General features: G+C 36.6%; 2 protein-coding genes across 3 annotated transcripts; both read left to right on the top strand.

Moving 5' to 3' along the window:
* The first annotated feature begins 395 nt into the window (after positions 1-395).
* On the top strand, positions 396-9,475 carry qpctlb (glutaminyl-peptide cyclotransferase-like b). Of its 2 annotated transcripts, XM_081390909.1 has the most exons (9): positions 524-681; positions 948-1,197; positions 2,780-2,926; positions 3,140-3,433; positions 4,703-4,864; positions 5,196-5,295; positions 5,669-5,785; positions 5,877-5,950; positions 8,771-9,475. In XM_081390909.1, the coding sequence occupies exons 2-9, from the start codon at positions 985-987 to the stop codon at positions 8,819-8,821; spliced, it is 1,158 nt and encodes a 385-aa protein (XP_081247035.1). In that variant the 5' UTR covers positions 524-681; positions 948-984; the 3' UTR covers positions 8,822-9,475. The 2 variants fall into 2 exon arrangements, with proteins under 2 accessions (XP_081247036.1, XP_081247035.1); XM_081390910.1 differs by lacking the exon at positions 8,771-9,475 and having other exon boundaries at positions 396-681; positions 5,877-7,467.
* A 7,680-nt stretch (positions 9,476-17,155) lies between these two features.
* On the top strand, positions 17,156-19,647 carry kcnk12l (potassium channel, subfamily K, member 12 like; the record flags this gene model as incomplete). Its single annotated transcript, XM_081390779.1, has 2 exons — positions 17,156-17,501; positions 18,638-19,647. 2 exons carry the CDS (start codon positions 17,156-17,158, stop codon positions 19,645-19,647), a joined length of 1,356 nt encoding a protein of 451 aa, XP_081246905.1.
* Between the last annotated feature and the right edge of the window lie 1,050 nt (positions 19,648-20,697).

Consider the following 20,697-nt stretch of genomic DNA (forward strand, 5'->3'; position numbering starts at 1 on the left):
CATAACAGATAGCGGGTTTTTTGCCTCCTGGATGCGCGCGCATCCGGTATTGTTTGTATACAAGAAACCCGTGTATTATCTGTGTTTGAGGATCAAGAAGACCACATAGCAACATGCATGGCTTTGGGCGTGGCTAATTGTGCGAAGAAACTTTTTGTGTATGTGTGCAATTCCTTTCGGTGACACTAGGCGTGCATAAATTACACATCAGCTAACACGTGTAAATTATGTGCAAAATAAATCAAAATATAAAAAGCATTTTCCTTTTTATTTTTAGTTTACAATGTTTTAATCTATTTTTGAATATTGAAAACGTATACTTTCCTATTGTTATGCTCGAGTCAAATGCATGAATTTGAATAGGCTATGTTACAGCCTATTTATTATCCTACATCACTGCCAAAAGTAACTGGGGACAGCGAGGACACCCTAGAGTGGGACGAGGAGCTACGCAGATAGCTTTCATATGCCTCAGTAACACGACTGCAGAACTGAGATACTATCATTTACAGCCTGCATTGTCAAGATATCAAGGACGAATCAACCCGGCGTTGGTAATGAAATGTTCCTCAGACAGAATAAATGCTCTCGTCAGTCAACACGATGTGCTATTTATTTGCTGCGACTGCAGTGGATTTGATAGAGCAGTGGTGTGCCATTCCCGGACTAGTGGTACAGTAAGTAAGTATGTCTTCCCTGCAATCTGCTCTTCGGGGTCCGCATTTTATGGGCACTAACAACTTAAGATGTGCTTCGTCATTTAATTAGCTATGATGTTTGCATGTGTTATTAATTGTTTATCTATATAATTATTTTATTACTTATTCTATAAGTGTGCACCAGATTATAAAAATGAGTTGCGAATCATTGGTTTCGAGCTGAATATGTCAGTTTCGTGGTACGATTCGGGATTTTAACTGCTTTTTCTATATTCCTCTTCCATGCAGGTTTAATCCCTATTTTGGCATCTGTCGTAAACACAAGATGAGCCGCTTACGGTACAAAGCAGCGCCTGTCAGATGGACCTGTTCTGTCGCGAGCTGTGACAAGCAGCCACACATCTGTCGCGTGCGTTTGTTGCTGCTGTGTTTGTGCGTGCTGGTGGCAATGACATTAACACTGGCATTATTACTATCGAATCACCAACCGATGGAGTATGACTTACCTCCCAGACCTCCCGACCTGTTCAAAGACAAGGTAAGAGGACTACAGACACTTTTTCATTTCTTTTCTTGTGCACTTTTCAATCATTTCTAGAATACAACCCTGTTGGGAAATCCATCTTTAACTTTTAGCTGTGTTTTGGAACATGCCTTTTTTTTTTTTTTTTTTTTTTTAGCTGGTAAAAGTTAATTTTATTAAGTATACTTAAGCAAAGTTCAAGTATATTTTAAGTATACTTTATATCAATGCACTAGAATACTTGTAGGTGTACTGTTTCAATACTACTTGGGACAATTGGCCCACTTTTTAGTTTATAAAAGTATACTTTTAAGTATACTGTAAGAATAACAGTGGTAAACTTTAAGTGCACAACTAGTTTACTGCTATGTTTTTTGTTTGTACTAGTCAAATGCTTGTAGCACTTTTTTTTTTAGTTTATGCAAGTACTCTGAAGTACACTCTCTCAGTAAACTACTAGTTTAGTTTATACTGCAAGTATATTTGTAAGTTTTCTTTGAACATAACATAAAACTTAGTTGACTATTTATGTTATTTTTGCATGTTAAGTATACTCTGTTCCTATTTAGGCATTCGTTTTTTATTCTTGAAATATATCTTTAACTGTATTTTAATGCTTTACATTTTAAAAACATTGTATTCTAGTTTCATGTAACCCTTTTTATCAACATTTGAATTGAGGGTAAGTTTCATAAAAAAAAAAAAGCGCAACATTTTAAACAAAAAGCTGAGAAAAATGGCATTTTTGTCAAAAACTACGTCCGGATCGGATTCAGAACGATGATCAAAACATAAATGGAGTAGATTGAGTCCATCAACATCCCCAAAGTTCCACAGTTATTTACCCTTCCTAGGTCGACATTTCATTCTGTAACGTTAGGCAGTTTTGAACTTATGCTGTTGAATGTCTGATTATCACATTGTTTTACAGTTGTGTAAGTAATCTTCTATCACTTGTTTCTGCTTCTTCACCTGTGTTTTGATCCGGAGATCCTGTACTATTTCAGAAGATGCGTAATAGCGCCCCCTACTCTATAACAGTGTTCTCTCGCAAAACTTTCGTTCTCTTGAAAATATATTTGCGTTCACTCGCAAAACCTTGTTGTGAGTTCGGACAAACCCTTCCTGTTTAATGTCCCGTTGGCAGTGTTTCAGACAGCTCCGTAGTCCGTACGTTACCAATGGAGCGGTTCATAGAGTTTGAACTTGTAGAGTTTGAAATGCAGTCAGCGCTTAGTTCAAGGAGTTCTCTCGTAACCCATTGCACAAAATATTCTCTATTGTGGAAAAAGGTTCTTTACATTATCAAAATGTTCTTCACACTAAGAAAAAATGGTTATTTTAAGAACTGTTCATTAAAATGTTCTTTGGGGAACCCAGAATGGTTCTTCTGTTGCATTGCTGCAAAACCCCGCCTTTTGGAACCTGTATTTTTAAAAGGGTAGACCAGCCATAGAAAATGGATATCACAATCCAAAACCCAGTTTTTTCCAATCTAATTTCTCTGCAATTTTCCATGCATCCAAATGACTATGCTGCTCTTCATTCTGTGCACCTGATCACCTTTCACATGTTTACCATCTTTAACCTTTCATAGCAGAATCACCAGCCAGGTAAGCCCACGGTTGGTCAGGTGAAGCGGCTCGTCTCGCAGGTGAATTGGGGAAGACTGCGGTATTCCCATCTGCGACCCATTCTCATTGAGCGACAGCCAGGAAGTCGTGGGAGTCGGGCTGTTCGAAAAGTAAGACACGATCAATTTAGGAATATCAGTTTTGTTTTTAGTTCGAATTAATCTTGGATACAGTCACCTCTGATAACAGAGTCTGCATGTGCATACATTTTCTGTAAAGCTGCTTTGAAACGATATGTATTGTGAAAAGCATTGAATTGAATTGATTCTCAGATCTAACCAAATATGCTATAATCTGATGTCTTCCATTTTCTGTGATTGTAGCACATCTTTTCTCAACTGGATTCTCTTTCAGCGGGCTGGTCTATAGATGTGGACTCCTTCATATCTGAAACCCCTCGTGGTCCTGTTAGCTTCTCTAACGTCCTGGCTGTTTTAGACCCGACGGCTCCTCGACGATTGCTTTTTGCTTGTCATTATGACTCCAAATTTATACCAACAAATCCAAGTGACCCACATAAGGTGTTTGTTGGTGCTAGTGATTCAGCTGTTCCCTGTGCTATGATGCTGGAACTGGTCACAGCTTTGGACCCACATCTCAAAAAGCACAAGCAGATGGTGAGACAAAGTGTTACTCTTTTATCTAATTTTCAAGAAAACCGCTTTCACAGGTGATTCATTTAAAAACTAAATCTGAATACAGTGTATATATATATAGCATAACTAGCTCATAAGTTCTTGCTGTCCTGAGATAAAGAGAGCGATACATGTCTCTGAGGAGGTCACTTAAGCTTTTTCCGGACTTGTGAATAGCCACAGTGCGGTAGAATTCAGAGCCAGCTCTGTTGTTTAACTTGTAACAAAGCCAAGAGCTGCAAAACACTGCATGACTGGAAAGGGTTTTGATAAGAAGATCCTCACAAACCCTTACAAAACTAAAATATATGGAAATATACATATAAAGCAATATACTATAATACATTTCCATATATGGGAAACTAGTGCTTTTATTTTTCAATATATTGCAGTATATGCATTGACCATGTATGGCTATATATTGATACATATAAAAAATTGACAAAAGAGACAAAAACAACTACAGTTTTACATGTAATAGCTTTATTGATTAATTTCTCTTTCATGAGTTAACGTATGGGTTTACATAAAGCTAAACACATATTCATAAACTTTTATCTCACTTTATTGTTTGCATTGTTACATATTTCATATATAAATATGTATATATATATAAACTATGTATATTTTACTCATGATCTTGTACATATATTGCACATACATGTTCCCATATAAATGTGAATATATAGTACATATATGTTTAAATATATTTATACACACATAGTACCATATTTTATCACATGTACAGTGCATGTATAGGTTATGAAGTATATTACTGAATAAAAAATGACATACATTACAACAAATATATTGTAGTATATATTGTCATAATATTTTCAATATTATGAATAGCTGCAATTCCTTATGTATTATTCAATATATTAACACATATTGTTCTGTATATTTTCAATATACATTAAATAATTAGGATTGAGCATTCATATGGAAATATTTTCTTTGTGTAAGGGAACCTACATAGCAGCTGTAGAATACATGGTTACTCGTCCATGGGGACTCGCTATTGATTTTTTTGCACAGCTTAGTATAATAATGAAGCATCTTCCTCTACAGGCCAGGTGGAAGAAATCATTTTAAATGACTCTAAATCCTTAGTAAACAGAATCCCACTGCAACAAATGATTGAACCATGATTGAAAATTTGGGACATTTGATTGATTGTTTACTTTTATTTTACACACACAGTTTTTTTCGTGTGTGTGTGTGTGTGTGTGTGTGTGTGTGTGTGTGTAGATGTCCAGGGTAACTCTGCAGTTGGTCTTCTTTGATGGAGGAGAGGCTTTCGAGCAGTGGTCTCAGACAGACTCGCTATATGGTTCACGGCACCTCGCAGACTCCATGTCCCGCACTCCTCACCCGCCGGGTTCTCAACAAACCACGCTGCTGAACGCTGTGGTGAGACATGATGCTTGTGTATGTGTGTGTGCATTTGGGTATGAAAATTGTTCTTCATTCACTAACCTCATATCTTTCCAAACCTGTGTGACTTTCTGTTTGTGGAACACAAAGAAGATGTTTTGAAACAAGTCAATGGGGTCCAAATTTGACTTTCATTGTATAGACCAAAACATTCTTCAAAATATATTATATTATGCTCTGCAGAAGACGAAGAAAATTCATACAGGTTTGGAATAAATAAGGACGCATTTTCTTTCTTTTTTGTCTCTTTAAGTGTCTATTGTATAAGAAGTATATAAATATATTGAGTTCTTGCTGATATTTGCAGGATCTCCTTGTTCTTTTGGACCTTATCGGTTCCCCTGATCCCATGTTTGTGAATCACTTTGAGAACACAGCTCGCTGGTTTGACCGCCTTATCGCTGCTGGTAAGACTGATTTGACTTTCCATTAATGCTAAAGTAATCCCGGTTAATCATTAATGGCCATAAAGACACTTAAAACTAATGTTTGATCTGCAATGGCTTAAATTAGAATAAAAACTACCAGCCACTTACTTCAAAAGGAAATACCATTTATTGAATTCTATATGCCTATATGTGAAGATAAAAAAAAAAAAACATTATCAGTGAAGTTCAGTGAAGAATGTACATTATTGAACATGATAATACAATGATCATGTCTTGATTGTTATGAAAATTATAATTATGAAATTAAGTCATAGACCCTATGATAGGTAGTTACACCATCCATATGGCCTTGTCCTTTAATCCCTCTAAATTTTTTTCTGCATTTTCTTAGAGAAAAGACTTCATCATTTAGGGCTCCTTAGTTCTCATGCCAAAGAGCAGAGCTACTTCATTAAGGATTTGAACATGGGGCCGGTTGAAGATGATCATCTTCCTTTCCTTCAGAGAGGTAGGACAAAGTGGCCATCATAGCAAAAAATAAATAAAAATATTGCCGTAAGATTGACTATACTGTATGGACCTTGCTTTTTTGAATGCAGGAGTTCCAGTGCTGCACATGATTGCTACGCCGTTCCCTTCCTTCCTGCACACGATGGAGGACACAGGAGACAAGGTTCACAGTCCCACCGTGGACAATCTCACCAAAGTCCTAGTGGTCTTTCTGGCGGAATATCTGCGGCTCTAGGATGCTATAGTATTACATCCAACCACATCCGTCGTGAATCGGTCTATACCTCAGCTGCACTGCTTTAGGATATCTGATATCAGTGACTGTACTCAGAGATGCATAACATACTGTATATTCTCAGGCTGCCGTCCTATATTCTGACATATGCTTACCATTGAAGTTTCTGCCATGTTTATCAATCGGTATTGTGCCTTCAGATAGTTTTGCTATCTAATAATGCACTGTATAGACAAAATTATATTATTATCTGTGCCAAAAAAAGCGGTTTACAAAATTTGATTCATATTTTCAGTAACTGCAATAAAATCAATAGAATGCAAAGTAGATACTTCAAGCTCAGGAATGGATGTGAACCTGATGCTATATGAGAAATTATTACACTCTGCACTACAATGAAGCTTGATAATACTGCAAAAAATTCTGGTGAACATATATTTAGTCTTGCAATAATTTTCTCAGATGTGCAGTCTATAATTTCTAAATGTTCAATACATGTTAGTCTAGATTATTTAATTTTATAACAAAGATTGAAACTCAAATATTGACTTGAGACTTGAGATGCCAAGCAATTGACTTGAGACTTGACTTGTACTCTAAATTAGAGACACTTCAGATCTACAACTTTTTTTCTTGGAATAATGCACAAAAAAAATAATAATAAAAGGGAATATTTAATTCAGTGGGCATTTACAGTAAAGAAAACATACCCTATCTCTTATGATCAATACAGTTCAGTAAATGGTAAAAAAAGTGACTTTTTGATTCAAGAAAACCAAACTTTATTTTAGATAGGCTTTATTTAATGTCTAAGAAAATCCCTAAAATACATTTATTTATTTTTAAATAGATTTTCCTGCTAAAAAGTAACCTGCAGCATATAAAATTGCAGCAAATAAACTTGAGACTTGCATTAATTAACTGAATATTTGAATATATATCTGTTTTATAATAATGAATAAATATATGTATTTTGCAGTTGCAAAGTTTCAACATGGACTTGCATAACTTGATATAGTCTGATCGTATAGTCTATATCTATAGACTACTGTATATAATATATAAAGGAGGAATTGAGTCTCGTCACGTCTCGTCCTTGTATTTGTGCAGTGTGTTTCAATACAGCCTGGCCACTGGGTGGCAGTGTGTCGGGCACTTGGAGCGTGTCTTGTCGTCACTGCATCAGTTAGGAAACAGGTCATTTCGGCAAATTCAGTGTCATTGTGTAAACGTTTAGGATGAGTCTGGGGGGTTATACCAATTTCCAATGAAATCTAGCTCTGTCACTGACAAGGTAGAGTGTTGCTGTTATTATTTTCCTTGCTGTCATTATTTTCCTGCCTGTTATTTAGAGTCGTGTAAATGTTCTTAACGTCAGATCTCAAGCAGTTTTAGCAATGTCCAGTAGTGTGACATGCAATAAATCTAAAACGATGTAAACATCACATTTTTCAATTATTGTGTTTTTTATTTGTTGTTGTTGAGAAATAATAGGCCTACATATTTTAATACAAATAGGATTTTTACATTACAGAAATATTCCATGTAACTTTACTGTTACTACCTTACCGCATATTTACAAACTTAAGCATTAAACAGTCTTGTTAAAGTAAGCTTTAGAAGAACACTACAGGGCACTGCTTGAAATGTAACGTCAACTCCCCATTTTGCTGAACAAGTTAGTTGGTATAGCAGGGGTTTTCAATCTTTTAGATACCACAGACCCCAAAATACGACCATCCTCATGCGAGGGATCCCAATTCTAATTTTTAAAAGAAAGCTAGGCTACATATTCTCATGTTTAAAGACTTTTTTTTATACTCACCATAATAGTCTGCGCTGTAAAAATTATTTTCATGATTTGTTATTGCAACTTTTTATTTTGCCAAATCAACTTGAATAATTAATTTTGCTCAGGTAACATAATATTTTGAGTTTCTATTTATTAAACCAACCTGAATAAAAAATGTAATTTCAGTGAACTAGCCTAAATATTTTAAGGCAACCAGGTTATTTACTTTTTTAAGTTAAACCAACAATATTTTTTTACTTTATACTGTTAAAGCTACACTGTGTAGGATTTACTCCCATCTAGCGGTGAAATTGTATATGACTACCAACTGAAACCTGAAACCCCTCCATTCCGAGGGCGTTTTAACTCCTACGGTGGCCGTATTATTTCAAATCAGTCGCGAGTAATCTCCCTCTCTCATTCGTCTCGTGACACTGAGTGTAAAAACGCGAAAGGCGAAGCTTGAATTTCCAGGTATGTCCCTCTTTGGCTAATATATTTTCAAGATGGATGCGCAACATGGCTTCCGCCATTCGAGCGACTCGCTCGTATGTATTATAAATGGCAGATTATACTTACGAGAATACTTAATTAGCTTGTTGAAGTGATTAAACATTAATGAGAACGTATAATTTTGAAAGAACTAAGTGTTTTTGCTAAAAATCAACTTAAAATATTACACAGTATTGTTTTTTTCTTTATTTTAGTAGTTTTTATTATTTAGTTATTTAAATCAACATTTTATTTATTTAAAGCCATTTTGTTATGATTTTTTTTTTACCCAAAAGATTAATTATTACATTTTTTACATATATTTTCTCTAGCGATCCCCTGGGGGTACCCGGACCCCAGTTTGAAAACCCCTGTTGTACAGAACAAACTAACATAAGCAGACACACACATCTGATGTTTTGAAACATAATGCAATGCATTGACAACATTACTACCCTTCGCAGGTTGAAGTCACCACTCAAACCCGTCAACAGCGCTGTCAGTTTATTGTCTAGCACACTATGGTGCGCCACAGCAAGCTACAGAAACAGGTCTTATCTCTGTATCGGCAGTTTCTGCGCTCGGCACAGGACAAGCCGGGCTTCTTACCGAGAATACGTGATGAATTCCGTGCCAACTCTGCCATCAAGAAGACTGACGTCATGCACATAGAATATCTTTATCGGCGAGGCCAACGCCAACTTGAACTGCTTAAAGATGTAAACACTAAACAGCTTGGATCATTCAGCAAGTCTAAAGAGGACAGCTGACCACACATATAGCCTATATGTCGGTCATATAATCAGTACTGTATTCAAATATTTTACAAAATGTGACTTGAAAAGAACAAAATAGTTTTTTGGGGGGAAATCACCTCCCTTATTTAAATGGAATATCCAAATGACTTTCACTTTTCTCAGGCTGGACAAGATTAACTCATCACTGTTTTATTTTTATGGTGTTATTTATGTACATTCATTTGCAGATTAAACCCATATTATTTGGTATTATGTCAGTATTCTACTTTTTCATTACTTCCTCTGACTTCAATTTCTTATAGTTACTTCTGCATACCACATTTTGTAGACGTCGAAGTGTCTTTTGGATGTATTATGTACTGTTAGAGTCAAATATTTAAGGTTATATCTGATTCTTAAATGATTCAACACAAATACGTTTATTTTGTCTTTTGCTTATTGGTCACATTGATAAATGCTGTTATAAATCCTCTGTCCTGTTGGTAGTAGATGTGTGTTACCAGTTATATTAATGTCTTTGGGTTCACATTATAAACGAATGAACACAAAAGAAGATATTTTGAAGAATATGGGTAACCAAACAATTGATGGACCCCACTGACTTCCATAGTATGGAAAAAAATACCATGGAAGTCAATGGTGTCCATCAACTGTTTGATTTCTGACATTCTTCAGCAAAAGAAAGATATTCATACAGGTTTGAAATGAAATGATGTAAATGATGACAGAATATTTTATTTTGGGGTGAACAATCCCTTTAAGTGGTTGCATGTTACATTCATAAAAAATATATTTATGGTTTTGGTCTGAATCTATAGTTATATCCTATCGTAAAAGAGATACATTCACTCAGAAGATACAGTATATATATATATATATATTTTTTTTTCTAAATTAAGAATTATAAATTAATTATAAAGAAGATTTTGGGTAGAATGGCTGCCAGTCACAGTTCTCTTTCATCGTATGGAAAGAATTGCTTTGAAAGTGAATGGATACTGAGGCTGTCGGTCCCTAACATTCCTCCATATGTTTTCTCCAAGTCTTGAAGCACACGAGAATGGGTAAATGAAGACAGAATATCAACTTTTCGATTAACTATAAATCCAGAGGATAAGTGGGTCTGAAAGATTGAGGAGTCTCTTTAAACAATGAACAACACATACTTGTTCTTTTATGACACAAGATTTTTTTTCCTTTTCTTTTCCTCGTCTATCGAAGGCTAAAGAGGTTCAGGTTAAAATTACTAATGACATTTATCCATGTAATGAGTTCCTGAGACAGCTTTAATTTGGATTGTAATGAGTGCACATTTTGTAAAGTCGGACAGGGTAATTGGAACATTTATTTTATTCATGCAATTTTTTTTTAAACAATAAAATATGCTTTCTCATTCTGAATTCTGATGTTAAAACATTTCGGATAATAATATGATTTCATACATACATAGTTTTTTATTATTATTTATTTATAATAGTTATGTTTTTGCTGCTGTTTAGAGTGTTTGAAATTATGTTTGTCATTAAAAAAACTGAAGTAATGACTTGCCCGTCCATAAGTGGGCGCAAGTGCGAAAATACATCTGATTTCATTGGAGGAAGAAGAACACGCTGCGGTGTAAACATAGAGGGTGTAAACAGGAAGATTGTGTCACAAAAGCAAGGAACGGAATTTTAGCTGTAGTTCATAGTTTACTAATTATTAATCGCATACATTAATAACATATTGATCTTCTCAACAACAACAAAAGTATGGCGGAGTCAAACGGGATGACAGATGCTCAGTTGATTCAGCAGGTTGGTGTGTCAAACGTCAATTCGGTCACATGCAGCTTTTCTGCCAAATATGGATAAAAAAATGAAGACTACAGAGATCCACCACCATGTTTTACAATGGTCTTAACTCATTTGCATTCTAACGAGCATGATTGTGATTGTGTTCGGGTTGCAGCTGGCTCTGCTGGGCTGGCTGAAGACCGACAGTGTACAGTGTAAAGATCTGCTCACTGCTGTCACTGGGATGCAGGTTTGCCGTGAGCTTCTGGACAGACTCTCTGGGCAGAGCCAGATAGATGCATACAGGGTAAGAATTTGCTTTTTTTTTTTGGCGTCTTTACAAAAAAACTACTGCGTTTGTACTACATAGGCCTAGGGCAATTGTAACACAGTATTTCTTCAGTCACAAACAAGCCAGAAAGATGACACTTTTTCCCTGCCCAGTAGTTTTCTCTCTGCATGAGAACAATTAGTGATATATAGGCCTATATTTTTTAAATGCTCAATGTTTTTCTTCTGCTGTCTAAAGTGTTGATGCCTCTAGTTTGTTGGTTAAAGGTAGGGTAGGCAATTTTTCGAAGAGGCAAGCTATGTTTGAAAGCATATGTGACCCTGGACCACAAAGCCTGTCATAAGTCGCACGGGTATAATTATGGCAATAGCCAACAATACATTGTATGGGTAAAAATTTTCGATTTTTCTTTTATGCCAAAAATCATTAGGATATTAAGTAAATATCATGATCCATGGGGATATTTTGTAAATTTACTACCTTAACTATATAAAAATTTTATTTTTGTGAGTGGATGCAGCAAAATCGCCAACAGAAATGGACAACTTTAAAGGCGATTTTCTCAATATTTCAGATTCCTCAGATTCCAGATTTTCAAATAATTGAGATACAATATTGTAACATCCTAACAAACCATACATCAATGGAAAGCTTATTTATTCAGCTTTCAGATGATGTATAAATCTTAATTTTTTGGTTTTGTGGTCCAGGGTCATATGATCCCACCCTCCCTTCAGAGCGTCTCCAAAGCCACGGCTGAACACATGAACGCACACAGCAGAGTGCAAAGCCTATATATATATATATATATATATATATATATATATATATATATATATATATATATATATATATATATATAGACCCTTTCCAAAAAATTAGAATATCATGGAAAAGTTTATTTATTTCCATAATTCCATTCAAAACGTTAAACTTCCATAGATTATAGATTCAGGGCCCACAACTTAAACGATTTCAAGTATTTAGTTGTTTATTTGTACATAATTTGGGCTTCCAGCTCATAAAACGCACGAAAACAGGATTTCAAAAGATTAGAATATTCCATGAAATCACACAGTAATTACACAGTGATACCATGGTCATTGAACCAGGTTTTGGTTCTTTTGGCAGTGTGGGCAGGTGTAAATCCTGCTGGAAAATGAAGGAAGCATGAAGTGCTCTGAAAAGTAGACGTCTGCGTTGACTCTGGATTTAATAAAGCACAGTGGACCAAAGTCCTCTTTTCTGATGAGAGCAAATTTTGGATCTCATTTGGAAACCAAGGTCCCAGAGTCTGGAGGAAGAATGGAGAGGCACACAATCCAAGATGCTTGAAGTCCAGTGTGAAGTTTCCACAGTCTGTGTTGGTTTGGGGAGCCATGTCATCGGCTGGTGTTGGTCCACTGTGCTGTCCACTCAACGCAGCCGTCTACCAGGACATTTTCAGAGCACTTCATGCTTCCTTTAGCAGACAAGCTTTATGGAGATGCTGACTTCATTTTCCAGCAGGATTTGCACCTGCCCACACTGCCAAAAGAACCAAAACCTGGTTCAATGACCATGGTATCACTGTGTAATTACTGTGTGATTTCATGGAATATTCAATTTTTTTGAAATCCTGTTTTCGTGGGTTTTATGAGCTGGAAGCCCAAATTATGTACTAATAAACAACTAAATACTTGAAATCGTTTAAGTTGTGGGCCCTGAATCTATAATCTATGTAAGTTTAACGTTTTGAATGGAATTATGGAAATAAATAAACTTTTCCATGATATTCTAATTTTTTGGAAAGGGTCTGTGTTTATATATATATATATATATATATATATATATATATATATATATGCATATGTTGCACAATTATGAAATTGGTAATGAAATTATTTAAACTAATATAAATCGTTAATGATTAAATAATTTACAAATACCTATACATGTTTTTTCTTTATGATTTTAGGCCTAGGCACTTCACAGTTGTACTGTAAATTGTGTTGCTTTGTACTGTATACCTAATGAAGACTAACACAGTCCAACCAATCTAATCCATGAAAGTCTAACATTAATTTATAATAAATTCATAACAGAATGTATTACAGAACACATTCATTATAAAGCAGATAAACGTTTGTGACGTGATGTTCTCCTTCCTCAGAGGGAATGCATCCAGAGTATTGCTGACTATGTGACGAAGAATCCCAGGGCTTCGCAGCGCGAGCTCAATGCTGAGGTTGAGAAGAACGTGCTGGTGTTTGCCTCTAGAGTGCAGACCCTATAGATATATGTGTCACTGCCTACATTGTTCTTTACTGACTAAAGTATCTCTCCCATTTTATCTCTGTATTCTAACAAATCTATCTAGCTGACTTTATCTAAACTCTCATATGTTGAGTATATGCTTGTTTTTCATAATCTTGAATAATTATTTATGAGGGCAACCTGTCAGCTTGTATCGTTTTTTTTTATGATATATAATGCTGATTTTTACTGGTTATTTCTTTTGATTTCATATTTACTGTGATATTCACTATACAGAAAGTCACTTATTACCTAAAACTTGAGTTTTTATATTTAAAAGATCAAATCTGAAATAAAGTGCTCATATCTGATCATGTATTGTGTGTCATTAAAGTGCATAATACATATATAATCAAACAAATGACTTATTCATTTACAGGCAGCAGTGTGAAGGCCAGTTTTGAGAGCACTGATTTTAACACATAGACGACAAAGAAAGACAAAGAGAACTGTCAGGTGGATGAAGCGAAAAGCGAGAGGAAAAATAAGAGGACAGAGACTCCATAATGAGCTATCACTATATTCATCACACAGCACCTGTGATGAATTACATTATGCAGATCACACTTCTCAGATCTCTTGATGACTTTAAAGACAGTGTAGCACTCGGAGCCCAAACCGATGATTATCGCTGCTGCTTTTGGAGTAATACAAACGCGAGACGTGGCTTTTGCTGTCTTTTCGGTTATGCGACAAAACACTTGTCTTCCAATAAGGACAAAGTTTATGAATAAAATACCACACTCTCTTTTGATATAGCGCTTGTCTGTCTCCACTGCACCTGGGCACTTACAAGCAATGACCAGTACTCTAATGATGGGGGAATACAGTCTTGTGAGCTGGCAACCAAGATGAAAGGCAAGGGTGGGCTGGTCAGAGAGAACAAAGCAATGTCGTCTCAGCCATCTAAGCACATCTCACAATAGAAACTGAGTACCACGGCTATATTTCTGTCTGTCGACATCAAACAAAGCAATATTTTAATGTCAGTAACGCAAACAAGCATATGGTGGTCTGACAGCTTTTAAATTGTACTTGGATGTCCTTGAAGTTGCATTTTCAGAGAGATTGTAATGGCGTAGGGGTGATTTGTGAGCGTTTAGGTATTTGTCATAACATCAGTCCTTAAAAACAAATTACCATGGTAAGCATCATTTGCATCAACATTCCAATACTACTGTTGTTTCCTAGTTTTTTTAATGGCATTTATGTTATCAAAATATTATTTTAGTAAATGTACTGACGTATGGCCTTACGTGAATATGAGGGAATAACAGATAAAATGCAAAGTGATAAGTCAAAAAGAAATCCATGTAGGCAACATTTGTATGTTGAAGATTTACAATTAACCTCTCTGTCAGCAACTGTTGATTGCAATAAGATAATTTTTGGTTTACAATGGAAATAAATGGAAATTAAGTCCGCCTTCCAATGTCTATGTTTCTGCCTCTCTGAAGATTATATGATTGAGGGCTCGATACCTAAGTTCTTAGTAGGTGGGATGGGGGAAGATGCCCCGAATGTGAACAATGTGGATTTACTTTTAAATTGTAACATGTTTAGCATGTGCAGGATGATGATACATCTGCCAATGTGTTGTTATAGGAAATAAATAGAAACATTTGCTAATTTAGTGGTTATAGCACAAAATGTCAAATATCAAAAGAGTGGTAAGATGGCCCCTACCCTGCCAGAAAGGTCATCTTACCCCAAGAGTCTAATTTTATCTTTTTACTTCCAAATAAAGACTATAACTTTTACTCCACAATTCTAAAAACATTAATGTGTCCACAAATCTCTCATGAGCAAATAGACACACACAAAAACTATGATATTTAATATAATACGATGTCATAGATCACTATAAGATCACTCAAAACTGTTTCTGACTAAATCTCACAAATTTTGATATTCAGATTAAAAATAGTGTAGCCATTCATCAAAAGTGCTGAGATGACGTTTTGTTTCATTTATGGTAGGGAGAAAAAGGTCATCTTACCCCTACCTACCCTAAATGTTTGTGTGTCTACATAGACAGTAGTGGCCAAAATTGCTACAGTTTTTAATTTTTTTTCTTCTTCTTTTTTTGTGTGTGTGAATTGACAAATCTTTGACATGAACAAATCACTCTCGTTTACTTACTGTACATAGCCTGCTCATCATTTTCGTTCACTAAAGTCTCTTCCATTGACGATCACGTTACACTTTCATGACTGACTATGAACGTTTTTTTTTTTATAACTGCTTATAAAGTTTTTTTTTTCAAGATATGGAAAAAAGACAACAATATCAGCCTACATAAATAGTTCTAAATAATATAGGCTATTCGTTTAGAAGGTCCAACTGATGAAATTCTCTGCAGAGTGCTAGACCTATATTGCTTAAACAACCTCAGTAGGATACACTCTTTTAGTAGACATTCACGTGAATAAAAGATAAGACTTCATTCAGTCAAGAATCGGTTGAGTGAACGATTTAGTGATTCATAATACACAAAAAGACTATGGCGTAATGCAGAAAAGACCACAGAAGGAATCAGTGAAAGAACCTTTTTAAGATTTAAACGATTCTCAGTGGAATGAATAACTGATACCTCCTGCTCAACTCATTACGTCTCTCTCTCTCTCTCTCTCTCTCTCTCTCTCTCTCTCTCTCTCTCTCTCTCTCTCTCTCTCTCTCTCTCTCTCTCTCTCTCAATTGTCACTACTCCTCGGCTGCATCATTCAATCACGCACTGCCAAGGATTCACACTTGCCACGAATAGACGGCGCCTTTTTAGTTTAACTTGACGTTTGAATTTTACGTTGAGTGGAGTGATGTTTGAAGGACTTTGGTTGACAACATCGGTGCTCTTAATCAAAAAATAAATATAAAATCAGGTAGGTAACCTTTAATTTCACCACTTTAAAAGTTTCTTTGCGATAACCAAATTATTCCTGATCACTTAAATAAGGAAAATGAGACTGACATTTCCCTAATAATTGCAGCCATGTTTGTTGTTGATAATCAGGAATCCAATTCATTTAAATAGTTTTAGTCTTAATAATGGCCTTTAAAAACCAAATATACAATTAAAACATTTAGAATATGTGTATAATAAAACATAATATTGTATTCTGTTGTGTGTGCTTGATAATTTTTTTATTTAAATTTTTAAATAGTCAGGATCTAGTGATCTTGTAAATAGCCTGCACTTGCACTTTAAGGGAATTTCCTTCTAATACCTTTCACTAAAGTGGCAATATATGTTTTTCTTTTTTTCAGCCTGCTTTGAAGGATGATTTCACATGAGGACCACAACATTATTACTGACTGGTGTGGCACCAACTATACTTGGATAGCGAGATGGGGAAAGATAACAATCTTGCGCTTGCCTGCCTACTGTTACCTGCTAACCCAAAAGGTGTATCTTGAGGTCTTATTTCCTGAACCATGTGTCATTTTACCTGATAACCCTGCTTTTTACGATGGTCTCTGTCTCAGTGCCACTGGAGAAAGTGATGCGGTTATGAATCCTGCAGAATGTTAATGGACATGAAGAACTTTGTCCAGTACACACTCGTCCTTCATTGTTGAACTGTATCTGCAAACATATGGTTTTCATGTGACTCTACACCTCTTCTAAAGCCCATTGTGGTGACGTTTATGTGTGCGTTTTGAAAGTGAGTGTGTTCTTGTGTCTGTGTGCATGTTTGCCTGTTCTTGTCATTTCCTGCTGATGATCAAGTCATGCCACGTGGAAGAGATGTCAGCAACAGCTGTTGCCTCCCACTGCACCTGAATGAAGACAATGCCCGCTTTGGCTTGTTGGCAGCCCTCATCCTCCTCTACCTGCTGTTTGGGGCGGTGGTGTTCTCCGCTCTCGAGCATCCCTCTGAGCTGCAGGCTCACAAGCGCTGGGATGAACAGTTGGCCAACTTCACAGAGCAAAACAGCATAAACCTGAAATCACTGCAGGTCCTGCTAAGGCAATATGAGGAGGCCTTTGTGGTTGGGATCCGTGTGGACAAACTTAGGCCCCGCTGGGATTTCTCAGGGGCCTTCTACTTTGTTGGTACAGTAATCTCCACTATTGGTGAGTTACTTTTTAATTAGTTCATGCATTCCCTGCTAATTGAACCCATAGTCAAGGCATTGTTAGCACCATGCTCTACTGTTTGAGCTACAGGCATGGTTATAATTGTTAACTAAAACCATAAAAAACGAATCAAACTGAAATCAATTAAAGTATTAAAAACCTAAACTTATTATGTTTCAACTAGTTGCCAAAGCAACATTTAATTTTTTTGTTTAAAGTTGAAGTACTAAACTAACTAAAACTAACTAAAAAAAAAAACTTAATATACTGTACGGTAGACATATTTAAGAAAACAAAAACTTTGTTTTAAAATTAAAGTTAAAAACAATAAAATCTAATTCAAAAATTTAAGTTTAAAACAATAAAATCTAATTCAAAATATTAACAAAAATTATAATAATGAATCAATGGAACTAAAATAAGTCTGGCTACTAGAATACAAAAATGTATATTATAAATATTTCCACTGACCAAATCAACTTTGTTCACTTATTTAATAAGATTGTCTATATATATATATATATATATATATATATATATATATATATATATTCTGTCATCACTTGCCCTCGTAGCTTTGAGCCCATGTCATTTTCTTTTTTCCGTGGCCCAAAAACAGAATTTTCTACAAAACATCCAAGCTGCTCCTTTACATAAAACAAACGTAAAAAAGCAATGCACAACTACATTTGCATTTCTAACTTGAAATTCCCCTTTGCCATAACTGAAATCTTTCAAACTTCCCGGTCTTGCCCTGCCTGGTTTGATGTGATTTATGTCAAATGTTATTGGCTGTTTTTGTTCTCATGACCACTTGAAAAGTACTTAAATTGAATGTCCACAACACTTGAAATATAGTACCATATGGTGGATTTTTTTGGTCAGTTTTGAAGCTTAACAGCCTTTAGTCTCTACTTTCACTGTATTAAAAAGCAAACAAAAGTTTTTTTTTGTTTTTTTTTTACTTTGTGTCCCACAGAATACATAAAACCACAGCGGATTGAAGTGACACAAGGAGGACTAAATTATGAAACTTTGTGTGTGTGTGTGTGTGTGTGCGTTATTATTTTTCTCCTAATAAATGTATTAAGAATACATAATCAAAATACTTCCTGTTTCCTATTTCCCTCCAGGCTTTGGCATGACCACTCCCGTCACGGTTGCAGGTAAGATCTTTTTGATATTCTATGGACTCCTTGGCTGTGCAGGAACAATCCTCTTCTTCAACCTGTTCCTGGAGCGCATCATCACGATGTTGGCCTACATCATGCGCTGGTGTCACGAGCGGCAACTGCGGCGCTCCGGCGTGGGAGGAGAGGAGGCCAGGAGCGAGGATGACAGTCTGGAGGGCTGGAAACCATCGGTCTACTACGTAATGCTCATTCTGGGCATCGCAGCCCTGCTGGTTGCATGCAGCGCGTCTGCCTTGTACTCTGCCATGGAGGACTGGGACTACTTTGAGTCCTTCTACTTCTGCTTTGTGGCCTTCAGCACCATTGGCTTCGGGGATGTAGTGAGCAGCCAACGGGAGAGTTATAAAGCTCAGGAGGCCTACCGTCTCGGCAACTGCCTCTTCATCCTCATGGGTGTGTGTTGCATTTATTCCCTGTTCAATGTCATTTCCATCATCATCAAGCAGACGCTCAACTGGATCCTCGGCAAACTGGACTGCAACAGGCCTCAGTGTCCCTGCCGTTGCCGTCCGTACAGGCGTCGAGGTCGGGCCTGCTGTTGCTGCTGCTTCCCGCGCATTGCCAACCAACGGCACAACCACCACCCTCCGCCGGGAAATTCCCGGCAGAGGGCTCAAAAACGCAATGCAGTGCACCCTGCCCCGGCCAACGAAGCGTCGGGAAAGCGTTTCACTAATGCATCAGTGGAAACAGTTTGTGATAGTGAGACTGACGCTGGCTTAGGACCAGATGGAGGTTATCTGACAGGGCGCAGACTGTCTGGAGAAATGATCTCAGTCAATGACTTTATGACCAACAAGGTTTCTTTGGCAATTTTACAGAAGCAACTCTCAGAGACCGCTCACGGTAACCCAAGACAGAGCCACGTTCGTCAGAATGGCTTCTCTGGTGGAGTGGGCGCCTTTGCTATCATGAATAACCGCCTTCAGGAAACAAGTGTCGACAGGTAGCTCGGTTAGACAAAGATGACGTTGGATTTTGCTCATCAATTGCATATAAAGATATACAGGATTTAATCATGACTTTCAGTTCAGGGTTGTGTACCATTTAGAACTGAATTAAGACTGGCTTTAAAATTCTAAATTGTAATTCAAATATATACGTATAATTAAAATGATTTGAAATTCAACAAATTTATAATGCTAATTTAGATTCATGACAAATTTTTTAACTACAAAAGCATAGTTTAGGTTTCTTAAAGGGTTAGTACTTCCAAAAATGGAAATTATATTATTTACTCATCCTCGTCGTTTCAACCACTAAAGCCCCTTTCACACAGAGATTCCAGAAAAAAAACACGGATAAAGTGACCCGGGATTTGACCCGGGTTCGTTTGATTTTAGTTCATTCACACTGCCAGTGATTTTCTGGAATCAGAAAGTGCGTTCACACACAACCCATAAAAATCCCGTAAAGACATGTGACATTGATATGACTTGTAATGTCTCAGCAGCGTCTTAAGTTTGCTTATGCGCTGCGATTTCTCTCTCGAGAAACTGCGCTTATGCATTTTTTTCTCTGATTCGATCATAAACTTGCGCATTACGTACCGTTTCACAGCTGGCGAACGATCCCGGCTTCAGCGTCATCACTACGACATGGCATTATTACGGCTTTTGTTCACACAGCGCGCGTTCCGGGACTGAACACGGCAATGTTACTAGGTCCCCAACCCCGCATCAATCCCGGGTCGTGTTTGCGTTTACACAGAAGGCACTCAGGCAATTTGCCGGCAATTTCCCGGGTTCAAAGCGCTGTGTGAAAGGGGCTTAAGACTATCGTTCATCTTTGAAACACGAGGCAAAAACAGCAATGTAAGTTTGAGAGGTGTCGCCCCCCGAAAAATCTCGCGAGAATCATGACTTACTTTACGGCACTATGGAAGACACTTGCACGCATTTCAGACGTGAATCATGGCAGAGCAGACGAAGAAAACGTGGTCGGAACAGTGCAGAGACGTCTACGTCCACTGTGCGAGTGGTATTTAGAACAGTAATGTT

Source organism: Scardinius erythrophthalmus, assembly GCF_964197995.2.
Source record: "Scardinius erythrophthalmus genome assembly, chromosome: 17".
Classification (NCBI taxonomy): domain Eukaryota; kingdom Metazoa; phylum Chordata; class Actinopteri; order Cypriniformes; family Leuciscidae; genus Scardinius; species Scardinius erythrophthalmus.